The sequence below is a fragment of the Lithobates pipiens genome, unplaced genomic scaffold (assembly GCF_037356315.1).
Source record: "Lithobates pipiens isolate NorthernLeopardFrog02 unplaced genomic scaffold, aLitPip1_a1.2 Scaffold_18, whole genome shotgun sequence".
In the NCBI taxonomy this organism is placed as follows: domain Eukaryota; kingdom Metazoa; phylum Chordata; class Amphibia; order Anura; family Ranidae; genus Lithobates; species Lithobates pipiens.
This window is the reverse complement of record NW_027507758.1, coordinates 577,803,748-577,823,530: the sequence shown is the minus strand read 5'-3', so window position 1 is coordinate 577,823,530 and position 19,783 is coordinate 577,803,748. Positions and strand designations below refer to the sequence as shown.

Genomic DNA, 19,783 nt, shown 5'->3' with positions numbered 1-19,783 from the left:
GAATCTAATGTTACACGCTGATGGAAAAACGTGCATCACAAATAAGAAAAGGTGAAAGAGGTATCATATACAAAAAAACAGGGACCATTTAATAATAAAAATATATAAAATATGGACCAAGCTAACAATGGCGGAAAAAAGAAAAGATGACAAAAAGAGTAAAATTATTATTAAAACTGTTTCTGGATGTTTAAAAATCATTAATAAAACAACTTATTGTTCAATTCCCAAGGTGAAAAAGTGTCCAATATAAAAATCCAGTTGGACGCTAACTGGCTGAGGGTCCTTACTTTATTACTGCCCCACCAGTGTTTTTTATATGGTTCTATTCCCCAGAATCTCAAATGAGTGGGGTCTTTATTGTGGTGTGCGGCAAAATGTTTGGAAACACTATGTTTGTCGAATCCTTTAATAATGTTCTGTACATGTTCTTTACTGCGTACTTTCAGGGGTCTTTTCATGTTTCCTATGTATTGTAGCCCACACCTCCATTCAAAAGCATAGACTGCTCCTTCTGTATTACAACCAATGAAGTCATTAACCTCATCAGTATTGCCTGTGCTGGTGGATGTGAACGTACAATTCTTTTCAACCAAGCGTTTTGTTTTAGTACATGTAAAGCACCATTTACATGGGAAAAAACCCTTTCCTGTATATAATGTAAATCCCCTCGAGGGTGGATCCGGGATACTTTTGACAATCTTCTCTCATATCGTGGGAGCTCTTTTATATATGAATTTGGGGTTGTGAGGTAAAAGCTCTTGGAGATGCCTATCTGTTAAAAGTACCAGCTGATTCTGTTCACCTTTCCATAAAATAAAGATGTCATCAATATATCTTTTAAAGATGACGAGTCATCTATAGGCCATTACACTGGGTGCAAATTTTGCTCCCACAATAACTCCTGTTTTGCTCCCACGATAACTCCTGTTTTGTGAACTATATAGTATAGTTCTTAGAAAAACAGAATAACAAGCTTAGAAATATTAGACCAACTTGGGATATTAGTAAAAAGACCATATCTTTCCTAGATAGAACAAAATGCACGGTTGAAAAGAAATTTACGTTCACATCCACCAGCACAGGTAAAACCTATGAGGTTAATGACTACACAAGAGGGTTGTAAACTTAGTTCAAAAACACATTTTAAAAATGTAGATAAGAACAACTATCTCCCATTGGAGAGCTATCACTATCAAAATTGTCTCTATGTGTCCATCTGGGAGGATTTCTACCGCAACTGATTTATTTAAAGGAGATATATCCTAATGAGAAGCATCCACCGGGACACCAGGCTCCATACATATTGCCATGCATAAGACATTCCTAGGGTGACCTACTGCAGGACCCTGGAATTCTGGGTTTCATAGTTAGTAAGGTTGAATAAAGACACCAGTGCATCCAGTTCAACCTGAGTGAGTGTCTACAATTGTCCCTGTACATTGCACACTCACATTGGTCCCTACCCGCAAGGAGCCCAGAACCCAAGGTCCCCATTCATATACTAGGGCCAATTTTGGACAGAAGCCAATTAACCTACCTGCATGTCTTTGGACTGTGGGAGGAAACTGGAGTACCCAGACGAAACCCACGCAGGCACAGGGAGAACATGCAAACTCCAGGCAGCTGGTGTTGTGGTTGGGATTGTGAACCAGCAACCCTTCTTACTGCTAGGTGAGAGTGCTAACCACTACTCCACTGTGTCGCCCACAACCAGATGCAAGATAGCCACTGGCTATCTTTACACCGTTACCTTACAGCAGTAAGGTAAGGAGCCATTGCACCCTGTGACTCCACCGAAGAAAAAAATCACTAATTCACACCATCACACCAACACAGAGTGTCAGTTGGAATTCAGCACTTTATTTTTTGCACTGCATCCACCAGCATCTGTTTGAAGATTTATGCTCACCTTGGACGTACGCCCTTTTTGGCACTAGCACTTTATCTTGTTTAGGATAACATTGATTTGGATGCTATTCCTTTGTACTATTTGCACCTATATTGCACATTGGAAGTTTATCTCTTATGTTTCTTTGAGTACTCAGCATTTTAGATTGTCTATTATCATTTTGTATTTATATTGTGTCTTTTGAAGTGTATGAATTCAAATATTTTTGGAGTCTATCATTCTGAACAGTTAGCACTTTATAGTAGTCACTCAGCAATTCATTTATACCTGTTTGTTATTATTTAGAGCACAGCACCATCTATTGATTTTATCTATACTTTTAGCAAGGCAGCAATTGTGTACAATGTTCCATGTAGTATACTAAATGGTCCCACTAGCTAGCATGCTAAGTCTGCGTTACCCTATCTTTGAGACAGTAAGGACCATGTCACACTAGCAATTCTGTCACTGGAAGTAAAACATAGGCAGGCCAGACCAATGAGATGTCACTCGTTGGGGTTGATTTAATAAAGGCAAATAGACTAGTTGCACTCTGCAAGAACAGTTGCTCCACGGCTTAGTAAAGGAGCAGAAGCTCTACTAACTTCTATTATCAAATCATGTGCAAGAAAAATGCAGTTTTTTTAATTTCCCTTGCATGTGATTGGGTATTCTTTGCAAAGTGAATCTTTATCTCATTTACTAAGCTATGGAGCAACTGCAAAGTGCAGAGTCTATTTGACTTTAGTAAATCAACCCCTCTTTCTGCTCCGTATATGACATTTTTTAGAGTTTTGACATACTTTGTTGTCTCTACTGATTGTTTTGCTTGAGGTACAATCACCAACAGTATGACATCAGAGTGAGAAATTAGACTGTCAAGTAAGAATGAAGAAATACAGAAAAATGTGATGAGGTAGGGCAGGCAATGCAGTATTATTCATAATATATATACTGTATCCAATATACATACAATGCTGTAGGTGTGAAGCAATGATGTAAAGAATGCATTCAAAATGTATGTTTTTATTGTTTATTTTTATCAATTTACAAAGTGAGTGAACAGAAGAAAAATCTAAATCAAATTAATATCTGGTGTGACTACCCTTTGGCCTCAAACCAGCATCAATTATTAGTCCCCTTTCACACAGGCTTGTCAGTTGTTCAGGCGGACTTGATCAGACGCTCCATTCATACCTATGGGGTAGCGGATGTCAGTGGTGACATGTCTGCTGACACCCGCTGCTATCCGATCCACCAAATTCAGATGGATGGTGGCCCTTTTTTTCATCCGTCTGGTGGATCGGATCGGATGAAAATGGACAGGCGGTCTGTTTTCATCTGATCTCCCCATAGAGGAGAGCGGGACTCTAACAGGTCCATCTCTGTACAGTGAGTGGAGAGGGACCTGCCATCTGCCTACTCAGTGGGGATCAGTGGAGCGATCTCCCGCTAAGCAAAGCGGAGTCCACCGAGCAGACCGCCTGTGTGAAAGGACACTTGCATATTTTGTACATATGCACAAAGTCAGGGATTTTGTAGGATTATAGTCAGGTGGATGGTTAACCAATTATAAAAGCAGGTACTAATGATTATCAATTTCATGTGTAGGTTAAAATATTTAACTGAACAGAAACAGCTGTGAAGAAGGCTTAAAACTGGGTGAGGAATGGCCAAACTTTGCTACTAAGGTGAGGTTGTGGAAGACAGTTTCCAAGTCATACACCATGGCAAGACTGAGCACACAAGGTAGTTATACTGCATCAGAAAGGTCTCTCCTGGGTAAAGATTTCAAAGCAGACTGTGGTATTAAGATGTGCTGTTCAAGTGCTTTTGAAGAAGCACTAAGAACTGGGCAATGCTGAGGACCAAAGATGTAGTTATTGACCAAGGAAACAATGCAGCAGATGAAAGGGAAATCATGCATACTTCCCTTTGACATTGGATGTGTCCAGGAGTGCCATCAGCATAGACCTGCCAGAAACCAGTGGGACCCAGGTACACCCATCTACTGTTCAGAGAAGTTTGGCCAGTGGTAGTCTTAATGAAATAATTGCAACCAAAAAGCCATATCTCAGATGTGGAAACAAGGCTAAGTAACTCAACTATGCATTGAAAACACATGAAAACACAGGAAAATACCAGGGTGCAGAATAATGGCTCTGGACTAATGAGTCAATATTTGGCTGTAGCAGAAGGCAGTTTTTTTCACAAAGGGCTGGCGAGTGGTACAATAATGAGTACCTGCAGGCAACAGTGAAGCAGGGTGGAGGTTCCGTGCATGTTTGGAGCTGCATTTCTGTAAATGGAGTTAGCAATTCGGTCAGAATCAATGGTGTCCTCAATGCTGAGAAATACAAGCTGACACTTATCCACCATGCCATACCATCAGGGAAGCGTGTGATTGGCCCCAATTTTATTCTGCAACAGGAAAATGGCCATAAACATACAGCCAATGTCATTAAGAACTATCTTCAGTGTAAAGAAGAACAACAAGTCCTGGAAGTGAAGGCTTGGCCCCCTCACAGCCCTGATCTCCACATCATCAAGTCTGTCTGGGATTACATGAGGAGACAGAAGGATGTGAGGCAGCCTACATCCAGAGAAGATCTCTGTTTTTTTTCTCTAAAACTTTTGGAACAATCTATCTGCCGACCGAGTTCCTTCAAAAACTGTGTGAAAGTGTACCTAGAACAATTGTTTTGAAGGCAAAGGGTGATCACACCAAATATTGATTTGATTTGGATTATTTATTCCGTTCATTTATTGTTTTTTCCACTAATCTTGTTAGTTGATAAAAATAAACTATTAACATCTCTATTTCTGAAAGAATTCCTAATTTGCAGCATTTTTTTCACATCTGTCTAAAACTTTTGCACATTATTGTATATTCGGCGCTATAGTACTTATTGTATGTTTCCAGCTTGGGGATGTTATGTTTCTGGCCTCTACCTCCATCCTTCACTCAGCTCCTCACAACCTTACCATTTCATCTCCTGGGTCCACCTTCCTCTCTGCAGGGCCTATTGTTACTCACCCTACTCCTGTGGCCCAAGTGGAGAAGATTTGTGGCATCCATGTTTTCTGGGAAGGTAATCCCAGGACCTCAGTACTGCACTCAGATGCTAATTTGGAGAATATTTGGTAACTTATGTTTACGGCTGTTCTCCGAACATAGAAAACATTTGTGTGTGTACTATAGAGCACCTCTGGGTTCTCAGCTTCAGTGTGCAGGTATTTTGAGCAAATTCAGATACAGATGAGTTACCTTGTACTATATCTGTATTTAAACCACACATAGGAAACATCAGGGTTCTAATAGAAATTTGAAGTCTCCATAAAGAATATCTCTCACCTTACATACACAAGGGGAAAAATATGTTTCTGCCTTCTGTTATATGAGCCAAACTCATCGCCTTCACATACATACTTCACATACACCCCCATCAAATCATTCCCTGCAGCTATTACCTTTTGTACCACCATCCCCTCCCTTTAGAATGTAGGCTCTATGAGCAGGGCCCTTCTGTACCTTTTGTATTGTACTGTAATTGTGTTGTCCCCCCTATACATTGTAAAGAGCTGCGTAAACTGTTGGCGCTATATAAATCATGAATAATAATAATATTACTGCTCATTGACATACCTTTTGCACTCCTCCCCTCCAAATACTGCATGCTGTCATATCCCCTGTACTCCTCCCCTCCAAATTCTGCCCACTGTTATACCCTTTGCACTTCTCCCATCAAATACTCCCTTCTGTCATGTCCTCTGTACTCCTCCCCTATAAATGCCCCCCAATGTCATACTTAAAACACTCCTCTCCTTTAAAATTTGCCCACTGTCACTCCTGTCATATTCTTTGCAATTCTCTACTGCCTACTGTCCACCATAACATCCTTCACAATCCTCTTCTGCACACTCTGCTTGCCACCATACCCTCTGTAATGTTCTGCTGCACATACTTCCCACTTTCATACTACTTGCAATCCTCTTCTCCAAATATTGTCTAATTTCATACTCTCTTCAATTCCCTCCTGCACATACTCCCTACTGCCATGCCCTCTCTAATTCCCTTCTACAAATACTTCCCCTGTTATGCCTTCTGGAATTCTCTCCTGCACATACTGCCTGCTAACATACCCTTCACACTCATCTTTTTTTCAAATGCTGCCACTTTCATAGCTTCCCCAATCCTCTCTGCACATACCACCCACTGTGGTAACCTGTAGCACTCCTCTCCTGCACATACTGTCCACTGTAATACCCTGTGGCACTCCTCTTCTGCACATACTGCCCACTGTAATACCCTGTGGCACTCCTCTCCTGCACATACTGTCCACTGTAATACCCTGTGGCACTCCTCTCCTGCACATACTGCCCACTGTAATACCCTGTGGCACTCCTCTCCTGCACATACTGCCCACTGTAATACCCTGTGGCACTCCTCTCATGCACATACTGCCCACTGTTATACCATGTGGCACTCCTCTCTGGCACATACTTCCCCCATGTATTATTCTTTCCACTCCTCTTCTGCTCACCCTGCCCTTTTCATATTTTCTGCAATTTTGTTCTGCACATACTGCCCACTGTTATACCCTCCACACTCCTCCCCTGCACAGACTACCTGCAGTCATATAAACATAAAAAGTTAAAATATTTTGCGCTAGAGTCATACCTTTCACACTCCTTTCCTGCAAATACTGCCTCCTGTCATACACCCTACACTCCTCTTTTGTATGCACATAGTGCCTGCTAAAACATGTGTTTAACATACATTGTTTGGAATATCCACAACATAGGCCATTCTGAAACAGACACCCTTGTGTATATATATATATATATATATATATATATATATATATATATATATATATATATATATATAGTGATTTTATATGCACATAATAATGCCACCCTTTTTGTAACACTATCAAAGTGAGACTCTCAAATGTGACAGCTGTTCTTGGGTTCTCCTCTATCTATCCCCTGCCCAATGATTGCGAGTAACAGTGTAAAGCAATCATCTGTCACATCCAAAAAATAAAAACAAAGTCAATTATTCTACTTAGTTTTGGCAATTACATTAAGTGAAATGCAGCTGCATTGAGATGACATGCAACTCATCAAATATTCTATCCAAGCTGAACCTTTGAATGTTGTTATTGCATTTGCAGGTCAATTCTCTAATCAAGCTATAATAAAGTCCATAAGAAAAAAAGTCCACCTGCAAGTGAATGTTATAATGTGCTAGTATGCACCTCATACTTTCCCTTAAAGTGAATGCCTCCAGCTTTCACACTACTTCAATTCAATTTTGATCTCATTTTCAGTGAGATTATATGGTACAACTTGGATGCAGATTGCACATTCTATGGGGTCAAAATCACACTGGAATTGCACCAAAGTAGTACAGGGACCTTTTCCAAAACCGTGCCATACTGAGCTGCATTGATATGAATGGGCACTATTGAAAACAATGTGATTTCCATTTTCATGTGGTTCTGTGTGACTCAACTCACACTAGAGTGAACGGAGCCTTAATCAGTTTTCACAACCAAACTGTACACCACTACATATTTTAGATACACAGTATAAACAACATGCACTTTTACCTGTGCTTGCAGCGCAGTCTGGACTCCCTGTCCATGATGTTGTATTTGCATCATCAGCTGGGAAAAAAGATGGTCAATAATTTAATTTTATTCATTCAGCCAAAAATATCGACACATTCTAACATCTGTGTGTGGAAGACAGTGTATGCTGACTTTCTTGCCCAGATAATTGTAATCCATATTACAGGACCATATGTAAAGCTCTATATGAAGTATGTAAGCCTAATTGTCTATCTAGGTAAATTATTTGAATTTTAAATTGGTCACTATTCAGTAGTTTGGGACTGCTCTAACTATATATATATTTTATACTGTATATATATTTTGAATCTTACAATATAATTCAAACTTTGAACTGATATGTGATATTCAGCTCAATTAAAGTGATTGTAAAGGCAGAAAAATCTGTAAGGTGAACTTACACAGGACCCCCTCCTCGCCCCCCACCCCCCCCCCCTCCCCGGTCCCGCTGAGCTTGTTCTAAGCCCTGCGTTAGTAGCCTGGGGCTAAGAAAATCCTCTTCAACCTGGTACAACTGGATACAATTTAAATCTAAAGTATAAACAGAAAAGTCAGTGGTACTACCCATACACCACATAGATAGCAGAGCACCCAGGTGCTCGATCCACCATTCGCTGGCTGAGTAATGTAGAAAAAAATGATCCGCTGCACTCCGGTTGTTGCTCTTAAAATGTCTTAATTTTATTGAATAGCTGCAGTGAACAAATGCAGATTAAGTCAGTTGACGTGTTTCAGCCTATAAGGCCTTAGTTATGACTAAGGCCTTATAGGCTGAAACACGTCAACTGACTTAATCTGCGTTTGTTTACTGTGGCTATTAAATAAAATGACTAAGGCCTTATAGGCTCAAACACGTCAACTGACTTAATCTGCATTTATTCACTGTGGCTATTCAATAAAATGAAGAAATAGTAGGGGGCAACAACCGCAGTGCGGATCATTTTTTTCTACATTACATTTCAAATCTACTAGTGCCTATGAAGCAGCATTATAACATAACCTACAATATAGGGAAGGAAAAGGAAAAAAGACAGTGAAAAAAGAGAAAAGAAGAGAGAGAAGGAAATAATAATTCACTACTGTTCACACTGAATGTAAGAGCCAACTCAATATTGGACTCTTGGGTCTTGGCACCGAGTGGCCACATATTTGCATGAAATAGTGCCAACAGTGCTGTGCCAAGAGCGTGCGCCCAGCATGCTCCCTGCACAGAGACCGGCGGCTCATAGAAAAAGAGCAGGAGTTTTCCGATCATGTGCTCGCCATGACAGCCAATCCTGGGCGGTCACGTGGCCATAAGCAACCTCCCTGCCTCCTGGCACAGCAAACCCCCTTTATGATCACTTTTATTCCTATTACAAGTAAACATGTAAACATCCCTTGAAATAGGAAAAGGGTATGATGTGTAATCTTTACAAAGAGATTTGGGGAATCTGGGATTCATCTGCAGAGGACAGACACAACGTCATAATGTTGCGCCTGGCCTCCGAAGATCAGAGACTGCCAGGAGCATATAGTCCACGGTATTCTCCATGGTAAACTTCTGCCACCAGCTGATTCATTCTCCGGCTCGCCAATCGCACGGGCGAGCCGGTAGAAGCACCGGAGGACCTGTAAAAACCATCAAGCTGCTGTACAGCCACTTACGTTGCAGGGAATCGCCGCCAGAAAAAAAAAAAATGATATCTGAATGATACCTGGTTAATTGGTAAATAACTTTCATAATCTTGCAGACTTTCGCTTTCTATTTATCTAGTTATTTCCATTACTTCTATATAAAGGATATCTCTTTCTACATTTCTTTTAGAAATGTACTGCTTGCAGCTAATAGATTACATCAGTGTTCCAAAAAGGAAAAGCCCCAATCTCAACATGCTTTAAAACAATTAACCCTTTAACGTTCTGCTCCATCGTTTGGTAGAGCACATTTTGAGTCACACTAACTCAGTGAAAAATGTGAACTTTAAAGGGTTAATATCACGAGAAGTTCAATTTGGTGCCAGTCATGAGTGCATAGAATACAACAAATATAAAATAGCTGTTTTGTCATAATTATCTATCATGTCTTTATCAGGGAAAATGCCATTTGGTGCCAGTAATCAGTGCATAGTGTACAAAAATAAATAAAAAAAATTGCAATTTTGTTCATATATTTTTATTTTAACACAGTGCACTGATCAGGAGCACAAAATTGGAATTCTGATAAAAACAAACAATAATTGAAACATCAAAAAAATCAAAACATCTTAGGGAATAGGTTTGACCTTTTGGGGCACCACTTTATTATCTTAGCTTCAAACAAAGTATCTCTCAAAGAAAGTAAGAAGGAAATACTGTATAGTTTTTCACCTTAATGCATTCTATGCATTAAGGTGAAAAACATTTTTTAATACAGCAGAGCCCTCAAGCCCCACTTATACCTGTGCCCCGAAATTTGCGTGACGGGAATGAGCATACCAGCTCCGGCCGGTGTCTTGTGTCCTGATTGGATAAATTGATGGCAGCGCAGCCATTGGCTTCCGCTGTGGTCAATCAAATCCAATGACGTGGGTGCTGGGAGGGCGGGGGCCAAGTCATACATTCAACGGCTATGGACGCCGAATGTTGAACTTAGGAGCACGCCTGAAAGGTAGCCCCCCCAGGAGAGCACTTCTCCTAGGGGGTTATCTGATGTGGGGAGGAGGTGCAAAAACCACCTGGGGACCCCAGAAAACAAAAAAAAAAAAAAAAAACGAAAAATGTGGCAAAAATTCGGCAAAACGCGGTAAAAACGCGTGTCAAAAGAATGTGGCAAGCACCACAAAAAGTACTGCAGAAACGCTCAAAAGCAACATGCATAGATGTGAATCGAGGCTTAGATCAAGGGAGACAGACATAAAAGAAGAAAAAAAGGATAAATATTAGAGCTATCGAGATGTTAGAGATATCAAAGGAGAACATGTATAAGAGAAACAAAGAAGGTTGAAAACGCAAGAGAGACAGAACGAAAGTAATTGAGGAATGAGAGATAGTTGAGAAATGAGGAAATAAGAAAGAGAGAAAGAAGAAATTGAGGGCCTGGTTCACACCTATGCATTTTTGAGTGCTTTTTCAGTTTTGCAGAAACACACTACAGTCCATTTAACATGGTTTCCTATGGATGTAGTTCACATCTGTGCATTTTATGGAAAGGGCCAGGGACTTTTGTTCTGGTTTTTGGTTCCATAGACTTCAATGGATCAAAAATGTGTATTGAAAAACGCAAAATGCCCCTGGAATATGCAAACAGAACAGCAACCTGCATAGGTATGAATCCAGCCTAAAACTGGATATGCCCTTGTAGAATCTTACTCAAATGTTCATATGGAAATTATGAAAAATTGTCCATCAAAACATTCAGGCCCTGTTCACGCCTGAGCGATTTTCTGTTTGAAGCTTGTAGTTCTAAAGCGCTCAACAAGCCAAATCCCATTCATTTCAGTTGCCCCTGTTCACATCTGAGTGTTCTGTTGCCTGAAGCAAAACGCCCTAAGCTCAAAAAAGTAATTGAGCTTATTTTTTGGCAGATTACAATTGTTTTGGCTCCATAGACTTTAACAGAAATGCCTGACTTGAGCGTTTTACGAGCATTTTCTGCTCAAAACGCAGCTCTTCACCTCTAATTTACTCCCCCCCCCCCTTAGTACTTTATATTGGCTAAACAAAAATGTATGAAGTTGTAAAACGCTTGTAATATGCTTCTAGAACAAAAAAAAAGCTGCAAAAAAGGCCAGTAAATCTATATGCTCAGGGGTGAAAGGAGCCTGTTAGTTTTGCATGTGTGCGCTGCAATATTTTTTTCTTCTATTGTATGGTCCTATGGCAGCACCATCTTTATGCATTTTTTAGGGTGTGCCCCCCAATATCTTGTTTGTCTATTGTATGGATTCTGACCAAATCCTTTTGGGTGGAGCACCCCACTCCCTCATTAAGTACCTCTCATTAGTGACCACCTGTGTCATGGGTCGAGACCTCATGTTCTCCCATATAGAGTAGTATAGCTCCCATGGTTCAGAGAAGCAGGATCTCCCAATCTATGGATAGTGTAGGACCCACTAATCATGGGGTACTTTGTCACAGTAAGTGGGCTTAAGCACCATATAGCAATAATGTGTGACCAAATCCCCATATTTTTGATAATGTTTTTTGAAAATGTCTAGGTGTTTTTAAAAAGCCTTGCTAGAGGTAAATGTTAGTTTTGCTTGTGTGCGCTGTAATGTTTTTTTCTTCTAAAATTGAATCTAGACCTTCTACTTTAATGGAGCCCCAGGCATATTAAGCTGGTTTCTTTCGTAACTGGAACGTGCACATTACAATTTATACAATTGAAGAAGAAAAGAAGAAAATTCAGTTCTTTCCAGCCTGCTCTTTGAATTTTCTCATCACTGTGAAAATGATGGTCGATTTGACTCCTCTAACCATTAGAAGATCATGAATATTCTTAAAATCTAAATTTTAAACATTTAAAAAAAAAGTTCTACTAGTATATGCCAGCTTTAGCTAGTGAAGGAAGGACTATGAGAGAAAGAGGGTTGGATGAAGGAAACAAGTCATTATTTCAGATAGACAACAGCCAATTAGAGATAACACTAAGGCATTAACCACTTGCTTACTGGGCACTTAAACCCCCCTCAGTCCCAGACCAATTTTCAGCTTTCAGCGCTGATGCACTTTGAGTGACAATTGCGCGGGCATACAACACTGTACCCAAATGAAATTTCTATCATTTTTTTCCCACAAATAGAGCTTTCTTTTGGTGGTATTTAGTTACAGCTCGGAGTTTTATTTTTTGCTAAACAAACAAAAAAAGATGCAAAAAAAAAAAAAAAAAAATCATGTTTTAATAGTTTGTTATAAAATTTTGCAAACGGGTCATTTTTCTCCTTCATTGAAGTGCGCTGATTAGGCGGCACTGATAGGCTGCATTGGTGGGCACTGATGGGCTGCATTGGTGGGCACTGATGGGCTGCATTGGTGGGCACTGATGGGCTGCACTGGTGGGCACTGATAGGCATAGTTAAGGCGGCACTAATAGGCACAGATAAGGCGGCACCGATGGGCACAGATAAGGCGGCACTGATGGGCAAAGATGGGCACAGATAAGATGGCACGGATGGGTGGCACGGATAAGTGGCACGGATGGGTGGCACGGATGGGCACTGATAGGTACCACAGATAGATGGGACTGATGGGCACTGATAGGTGGCACTGATAGGTGGCTCTGATAGGTGGCACTGCTGGGCACTGATGGGCGGCACTGCTGGGCACTGATGGGCGGCACTGCTGGGCACTGATGGGCGGCACTGGGGTGCAGCACCTTTGAGGCAGATTGGGTGGCACTGTGGGTGGCACTGTGGGTGGCACTGTGGGGTGGCACTGTGGGTGGCACTGTGGGTGGCACTGTGGGTGGCACTGTGGGCACTATGGGCACTGACGGGGGGCACTTACTTTTTCTTTTATTTTACTTCAGGATGGCACTGCGGGAGGCAGGTGGGCACAGGCAGGTGGCAGGTGGTCCCTTGTATTGATGGCCGTGATCGGGACTGATGTCCCGATCACGGCCGCCGGTGATCGGCTTTTTTTTTCTCTCCTCGCGCTGTCAGCGCGAGGAGGAATAATAGCCGATTACCGGCTCCGTTCTATCACATGATCAGCTGTCATTGGCTGACAGCTGATCACGTGATAAGGGGTCGGGATCGACCCCTTACACGGATCGGTGATCAGGCGAGTCTCACGGACTCGCCGATCACAGAGCGCGCCGCGCGCGCCCCTCAGGGGGCGCGCAGGCCGCTCGTAACCAGGACGACGTCAATAGACGTAGTCCTGGAAATGTAGGTCCGCGCTAATGCCGTCATTTGGCAATAGCGCGGATCTCAAGTGGTTAAACAAAAATACATTAGGACAAAAATGTTTTCAGATTGTAATAAAAGTTTAAAATAAATGTTAAATGTGCGGGAGTGAAGAGCATCACATTTACAATTTTGTAGAGGGTTATAGGCGTCCATCAATTTTTTTTACCAAATGTAATGGCAAGAAAGGGGAATGAAATGAAAGAACCATGGCTGGTCACTTACCTGAAGTCAAAGAACAGCTGCTGAGTAGCAAAAAGTATACCAGAAACCATAGATGTATTGTCACCATCTTTCCAATGGTTTCTTTAAGTCGTTTTTGTTTCTGAAGTCTGCTGGAAGCTGATGTGTACTTAATGTGGTTCAAGAAGGCTTCAAAAATATAAACACTATGAAGAAATGTGAATCAAAATGTCTGAAAACTTAAATTAGGAAGCCTACAATCATATTCTGAACCTACCACCACACAACCTAATGAATGAAATAAGGAAATACTTCTGTTTTTAAAATGTCCCAGGGGAAGTCCACCTCTACTTTGTGTACGTGACAGAATTCTAATAGTTAAACCAGGTTAGAAATATTAATTATTTTATGTCAGCTGAACTATTTTTAGGTGCTTCAGATGCATTATTGCATACCTGAACAATAGTTCACACCCAAGTGTCCTACTTTAAAATATAAACTTGTCAATTTGTGTATAAATCACAGCCAAAAATGAAAGAATCATGTCTCGTAAAATTGGGATTGACCAGAGTAGCAATCACCTATTCAAAGCAAACAGTTGGCTGACTTCTCCAAAGTGTTTCTGCCATTTTTAGATCCCATAATGATAATGGGACTGTAGGCCACACCCACCCCCCATCTATTCCTGAGATACAACCACAAATACCAACACCACACCATGTTTTGGCAGAATTGGCCGCGGCAACTATTGGTTTAGAAAGCTTATAAACAACCATTATAAATAATCCAACTTGCATAACATAAACATCACATCATCAAATAGTTTCTGCCCAGTTTTCAGAACTTGGCCAGCTTAAACTGTATTATCAACAAATACATCCCCCTCAGATTCCGGGGTGACCCAACCACACAAATGCCACGACAGGAAGGGAGGGAGGGAGCTCTTCTTCTCTTTGTCCTGGCCGCTGCAGAGGAAGCCATAACCCCTCTGCAGCCCTTATATAGCCTTCCCAGGGAAATCCAGAGGCTTCCAAGATTTACCATCGATTACCCATATTGCTCTTCAGAAATATTGTAAAGGGACAGTGCCCTTAAAGAGGAAGTAAACCCTGATGGGTTTACTTCCTCTTTTTTTCCCTGCAAAGGTAAAGCATAATGGACTACTATGCATCGCATAGTAGCTCATTATGTGTCACTTACCTGACACAGGAGCCAGCGAAGTCGCCGCTGTCCCCTGTAGTCCGCCGCATCCATGTTGCTTGTGGCGTCTCGCAGCTCCGACGAATCACAGCGGCGCAACCGCGATGACGTCACTCCCGCGCATGCGCACGGGAGTCGCGCCTCGCAGCTCCGCCGCTGTCATACGGCGAAGCCGCGATGACGTCACTCCCACGCATGCGCACGGGAGTCGACAAATTTCGCAAATCCATTCTTGGATTTGCCGCATTTAGTGCGCATGCGCGCCGCTGTCTACGGCGCATGCGCCGTAGACAGCGGTGCCCATTTTCGGGCAAATATCTCCTAAACCATATAGGTTTAGGAGATATTGCTTGGACCTACAGGTAAGCCTTAATCTAGGCTTACCTATAGGTCCAAGTTGTTTGGAAGGGTTTACTTCCTCTTTAACACCCTACCCATTAACAGTAACCTATTAAACTATACTAAAAGGGGCCCGGTGGCCCCAGTCCCAAGAAAGCAGGCCCAAATGGTTGTGCCTCCTTTTTACTTTTTTACATAGGACTGTAGGCCACACTCCCCCCCCCCCCGCCCCCCACCCTTTCCCCAGATACAACCACAAATATCAATACCACACCATGTTTTGGCAGAAATGGCCATGGCACATTATTGGTTTACAATAATTATAAACAACCATTATAAATAATCCAACTTGCATAACATAAACCTTACATCATCAAATAGTTTCTGCCCAGTTTTCAGAACTCAGGCAGCTTAAACTTTATTACCAACGAATACGCCCCCACCAGCTGGACTTGTGGAACAAGCCCAGCCTACCCCACATACGTGGCCATCTCAATGCTGTATTGCAGCCCTAAATTAAAGATATTGGCACTTACATCTGAAAGGTGGACCTCGTCTTGCCTATACAGCCCCAGGATCCCACCCTCCTGGTCCACGTGCCGATGCGCAAAACCCCCCAATAACGTCATAAATTTTAAAACAAACAAATGCAGCGCTATTTGATATATCACTCACTCAGGTGAAAAAATATGTATAATTGCCATGGGCAATGCGCGAGTAAATGTTGGAGCAACTTGAATTCCCAAACAAAGAATGTAAATGGTAAAAAATATATATGTAGCGCTGGCTCCTGACAAGCATGCGCTATATGTTTTTTAAAGTTAATATTCCTGAAACCACAGTTGGGTTTTAGGGGTAATTTTAATAAATTATGATTTCAGTACCAGTCCAGCTGGGTTGCACTGGGTTCTCCTTGGCCGCAGGTGTGGCTGTCACCGCCGGAAAGTGGTAGAACACAGTTTAGCTGAGTGTATTGAATGCAACGTTTTCTCTGAACCAGCCCAGTGGGAGTGTCCTCCTGCTGTGCATTCTGGGAGGTGGTATTTAAGGTACTGACATCATGTGCTAGGGGGTTCCAGGCCAGAGGATTTTTCTGTCTGTTTGATTCTGGTTCTCCTGACCAGCCCCCATGGCCCTCCTGGCCTGGGATGCGGTTCCATGCATTTCCAAGTCTCGGGTTTGGATAGTCTGAGGCGAAGCAACTGCAGGTACAGGCCTGAATGGATATCGAGGCCTGGGGATTCAAGGGTGGTCCGGTGCCGTCTCATCTAAGGAGAGGCCCAGAAACTGGAAAAGCATCCAAGGGAGGACTCTTCAGGAGAAGGCTATGCACAAGGCTGACTTCTCTGAAGGAGCCTGGAGGCTCAGTTGAAGGACACTTCATGGATCCACACTCATCCGGTATCGCTGGAAATGGCTGAGAGATAATGGTACCTTATGATAGCTCTATAAATTTGTCCCTCAGTTACACTCAAGTCTGTGGCAGAGACTTTTTCTCAAGTATCCTACACTCAAGTCTGTGGCAGAGACTTTTTCTCAAGTATTCTACACTCAAGTCTATGGCAGAGACTTTACTTAACACCTTACCAGCTGCTAGGCCTAGTGAGAGGAGGTCTATGTGGGGGTTGTGAAAATCCAGCTGTGAAACGGTTAATCTCTGGATTTCTCCTATAAAGACTTTCCATTTTTGACAGTCCAAATTACCTGAACTTCCTCCTAACCCGCTACCCTAAACTGAGAGGTTCTGTTTCTATTTCAAATAAATAACCCAAAAGAAGATTCAGTGTCAGTTTCTACATTTCTTTGGGCCATCTACCATGGGAAACCCTAGACAGAGGCGAGGTCAAGAAGGTAACGGTAAGCCCAATAAAACCAGCAGCTCCTTCGGAGGTCAGTGCTAAAAATATAAAAGAAATACCTCTTGTCAAGCAAGTGCACAGTGAAAGAAATCTAAAAAATTGAAATAAACATCAAAATATCAGAAATTATTAATTTCAGCAAGTCCACAGTGAGGAATAAATATATATATATATATATATATATATATATATATATATATATATATATATATATATATATATATATATATAGATTGAAAACTTATTTTCAGCAAGTCTACAGTGGAAAAAAAAAACTCTGTGATTATGATCCAAATAATATTAACCGTGACTTCACACATGTGCCCCCCCCCCCCCCCACCTCCAATTGTGTGACCGCACAATTAAGTTTGGTCCACAACAGCATCTGAACCACCTCTGAGCGCTAAGTAGCGGGATTTGCAGGATCCCTCAAGTGTAATCCAGGGATGGTATCTTCAATTTAAAATACAAAAGAGGCCAGTGCATTATCTTTTAAATATTAGAAATTTATTGTAGGTAAACATCAGGGTACTCCCACTTTATGGGTGCTTGCAGCGCATCAGGCTATAGAAAACATATAATGTTAAAATCCTCTCCAAATGATTTGCAGGCTTGTGTGAATCAGCAGCTAGCTCAGAGAGCAAGTAGCTGTCTCCACCACCGTCCTGGCCTCTCCCCTATGCTTGATGACACAGGGCGATCACGTGTCTTCCTCAGGGGGATCTGCATCTCCAGATCTCCCTGAGGAAGACATGTGATCACCCTGTGTCATCACGCTAATGCACTGGCCTCTTTTGTATTTTAAATGTAGGATACCATCTGAGGTGAGCACAGTCACACGGGAGGGGGAAGGGAGCACGTGTGTGAAGTCAAGGTTAATATTATTTGGATCATTATCACAGAGTCACTTTATGGGACATTATATTATATACAGTATACATACTTTTTCACTGTGGACTTGCTCAAAAAAATACGTTTATATATATATATAAATTTTGTTTTGTTTTTTCACTGTGGACTTGCTGAAAATAAGTTTTGAATATATACATACATACATATATATATATATATTCACTGTGGACTTGCTGAAATTATGAATTTTTGATATTTGAATTTTTGCTGGACTTTGAGTGGTTATACCAGAAAGATGCCTGCGGGTTTAGGTATCATCTTGGTATCATTCTTTTCAGCCAGCAGTCGGTTTTCATGTAAAAGCAAACCATAGTGGTTAATCCTAGTGGCTAATTAGCCTCTAAACTGCTTTTACAAGCAGTGGGAGGGAACCCCCCCCACCATCTTCCATGGTTTTCTCTGGCTCTCCTGTCCCAACAGGGAACCTGAGAATGCAGCCGGTGGTTCCGTCAGCTGACCATAGAACTGATCAGAGACCAGAATGGCTCCAATCATCTCTATGGCCTAAGAAACCGGAAGCTATGAGCATTTCATGTCTTACATTTCGATATAAACAGTGTCATTGGGAAATTGGGAAAGAATTTTATCACACCGATCTTGGTGTAGTCAGATGCTTTGGAGGCAGAGGAGAGATTTAGAGTCTAATAGACCCCATTTTTTTTCAAAAAAGAGTACCTGCCACCTATTGCTATCATAGGGGGATATTTACATTCCCTAAGATAACAATAAAAATTATAAAAAAAAATGAAAGGAACAGTTTAAAAAAAAAAAAAAGCACCCCCCCACGCAAGCGTCTGGCGTCATATGTAAGCAACAATTGCACCATGCATGTGAGGTATTATGACAAAGGTCAGATCCAGGACAGTCATTTTAGCAGTATTCCTCCTCTGTAAATCTAAAGTGGTAACCTGTAAAGGCTTTTAAAGTTTTTAAAAAAATTTATATAATTTGTCGCTGCTGAACGCTTGTGCACAATTTTAAAGCATGTCGTGTTTGCTATCCATGTACTCAGCCTAAGATCATCTTTTTTATTTCATCAAACATTTTGGCAATATAGTGTGTTTTAGTGAATTAAAATTAAAAAAGTGCATTTTTTCCCCCAAAAACATGCATTCGAAAAATCACTGCGCAAATATTGTGTGAAAAAAATGCAACACCCACCATATTAATCTGCAGGGCCTTTGCTTTAAAAAAAAAAATCATTTTTTTTTGGTGGCGTGGCTTGGCCGCTCACTGGAATGGCCGCATAATCCCGGAGCTCCGTTCATCCACCGAGCTACACGAAGCATACAGCCTCCTCGATTGCACCGATCGGTTCCGCGAACGGACACAGCTTCCTCCGCATCCCCGGGGACATGACCCGTGGTAGATCCATCGCCCACGGAGCACGAAAACTAACGGATTTCTATATGAAGCCCGCCTGCATTCAGCCGAACGAGACGGACTCCCAGCGCCTCAGGCGAATCCCGCGGCCTTGGCGGCCCTCACGCACACGGAGGATCACCTCTCAGATATGGAGGAATCTGGGGCTCAGCAGCGTCCACCGAGTCTGTCACCGGCTGATAGGGGTAAGAGATCTGCCATGTCCCCAGCACATTCTCCCTCTAAGCCGCCCCCTGTGAAGAGACAGCATGGCGCTGACACTTTTAGTCCCACAGCAAAATCAGGAGACCCCTGCTCTTCACTAGCAGATTCTGAGCACACCCTGAAGGCCATGCTACTTTCTTTGCAAGCAGATATGCAAAAAGAACTTAGAGCATCCATTAATCATTTATTAGATAGAGTTGATGACATGGAAATACGCATTGATCACATTGAGCACCACCTGTCTGCAGCTACCAGTTCCCACAACACCATGGTGGACGTTCAAGATGAACACTCTGCTGCCATTCA

The 19,783-nt window shown here is 41.9% G+C and overlaps 1 protein-coding gene across 2 annotated transcripts in view; it reads right to left on the bottom strand.

The window, feature by feature from the left end:
• LOC143989079 (uromodulin-like) overlaps positions 1-13,883 on the bottom strand; it is a 90,407-nt gene extending 76,524 nt beyond the window's left edge. Inside the window, exons 1-2 of one of the 2 annotated variants that reach the window (XM_077489092.1) lie at positions 13,623-13,883; positions 7,510-7,566 (exon numbers count right to left, since the gene is read on the bottom strand). In XM_077489092.1, the coding sequence (XP_077345218.1) occupies positions 7,510-7,566; positions 13,623-13,689 (124 nt within the window). In that variant the 5' untranslated portion in view covers positions 13,690-13,883. The remainder of the gene's footprint in view (positions 1-7,509; positions 7,567-13,622) is intronic. The other variant, XM_077489093.1, reaches the window with a different exon arrangement.
• Between the last annotated feature and the right edge of the window lie 5,900 nt (positions 13,884-19,783).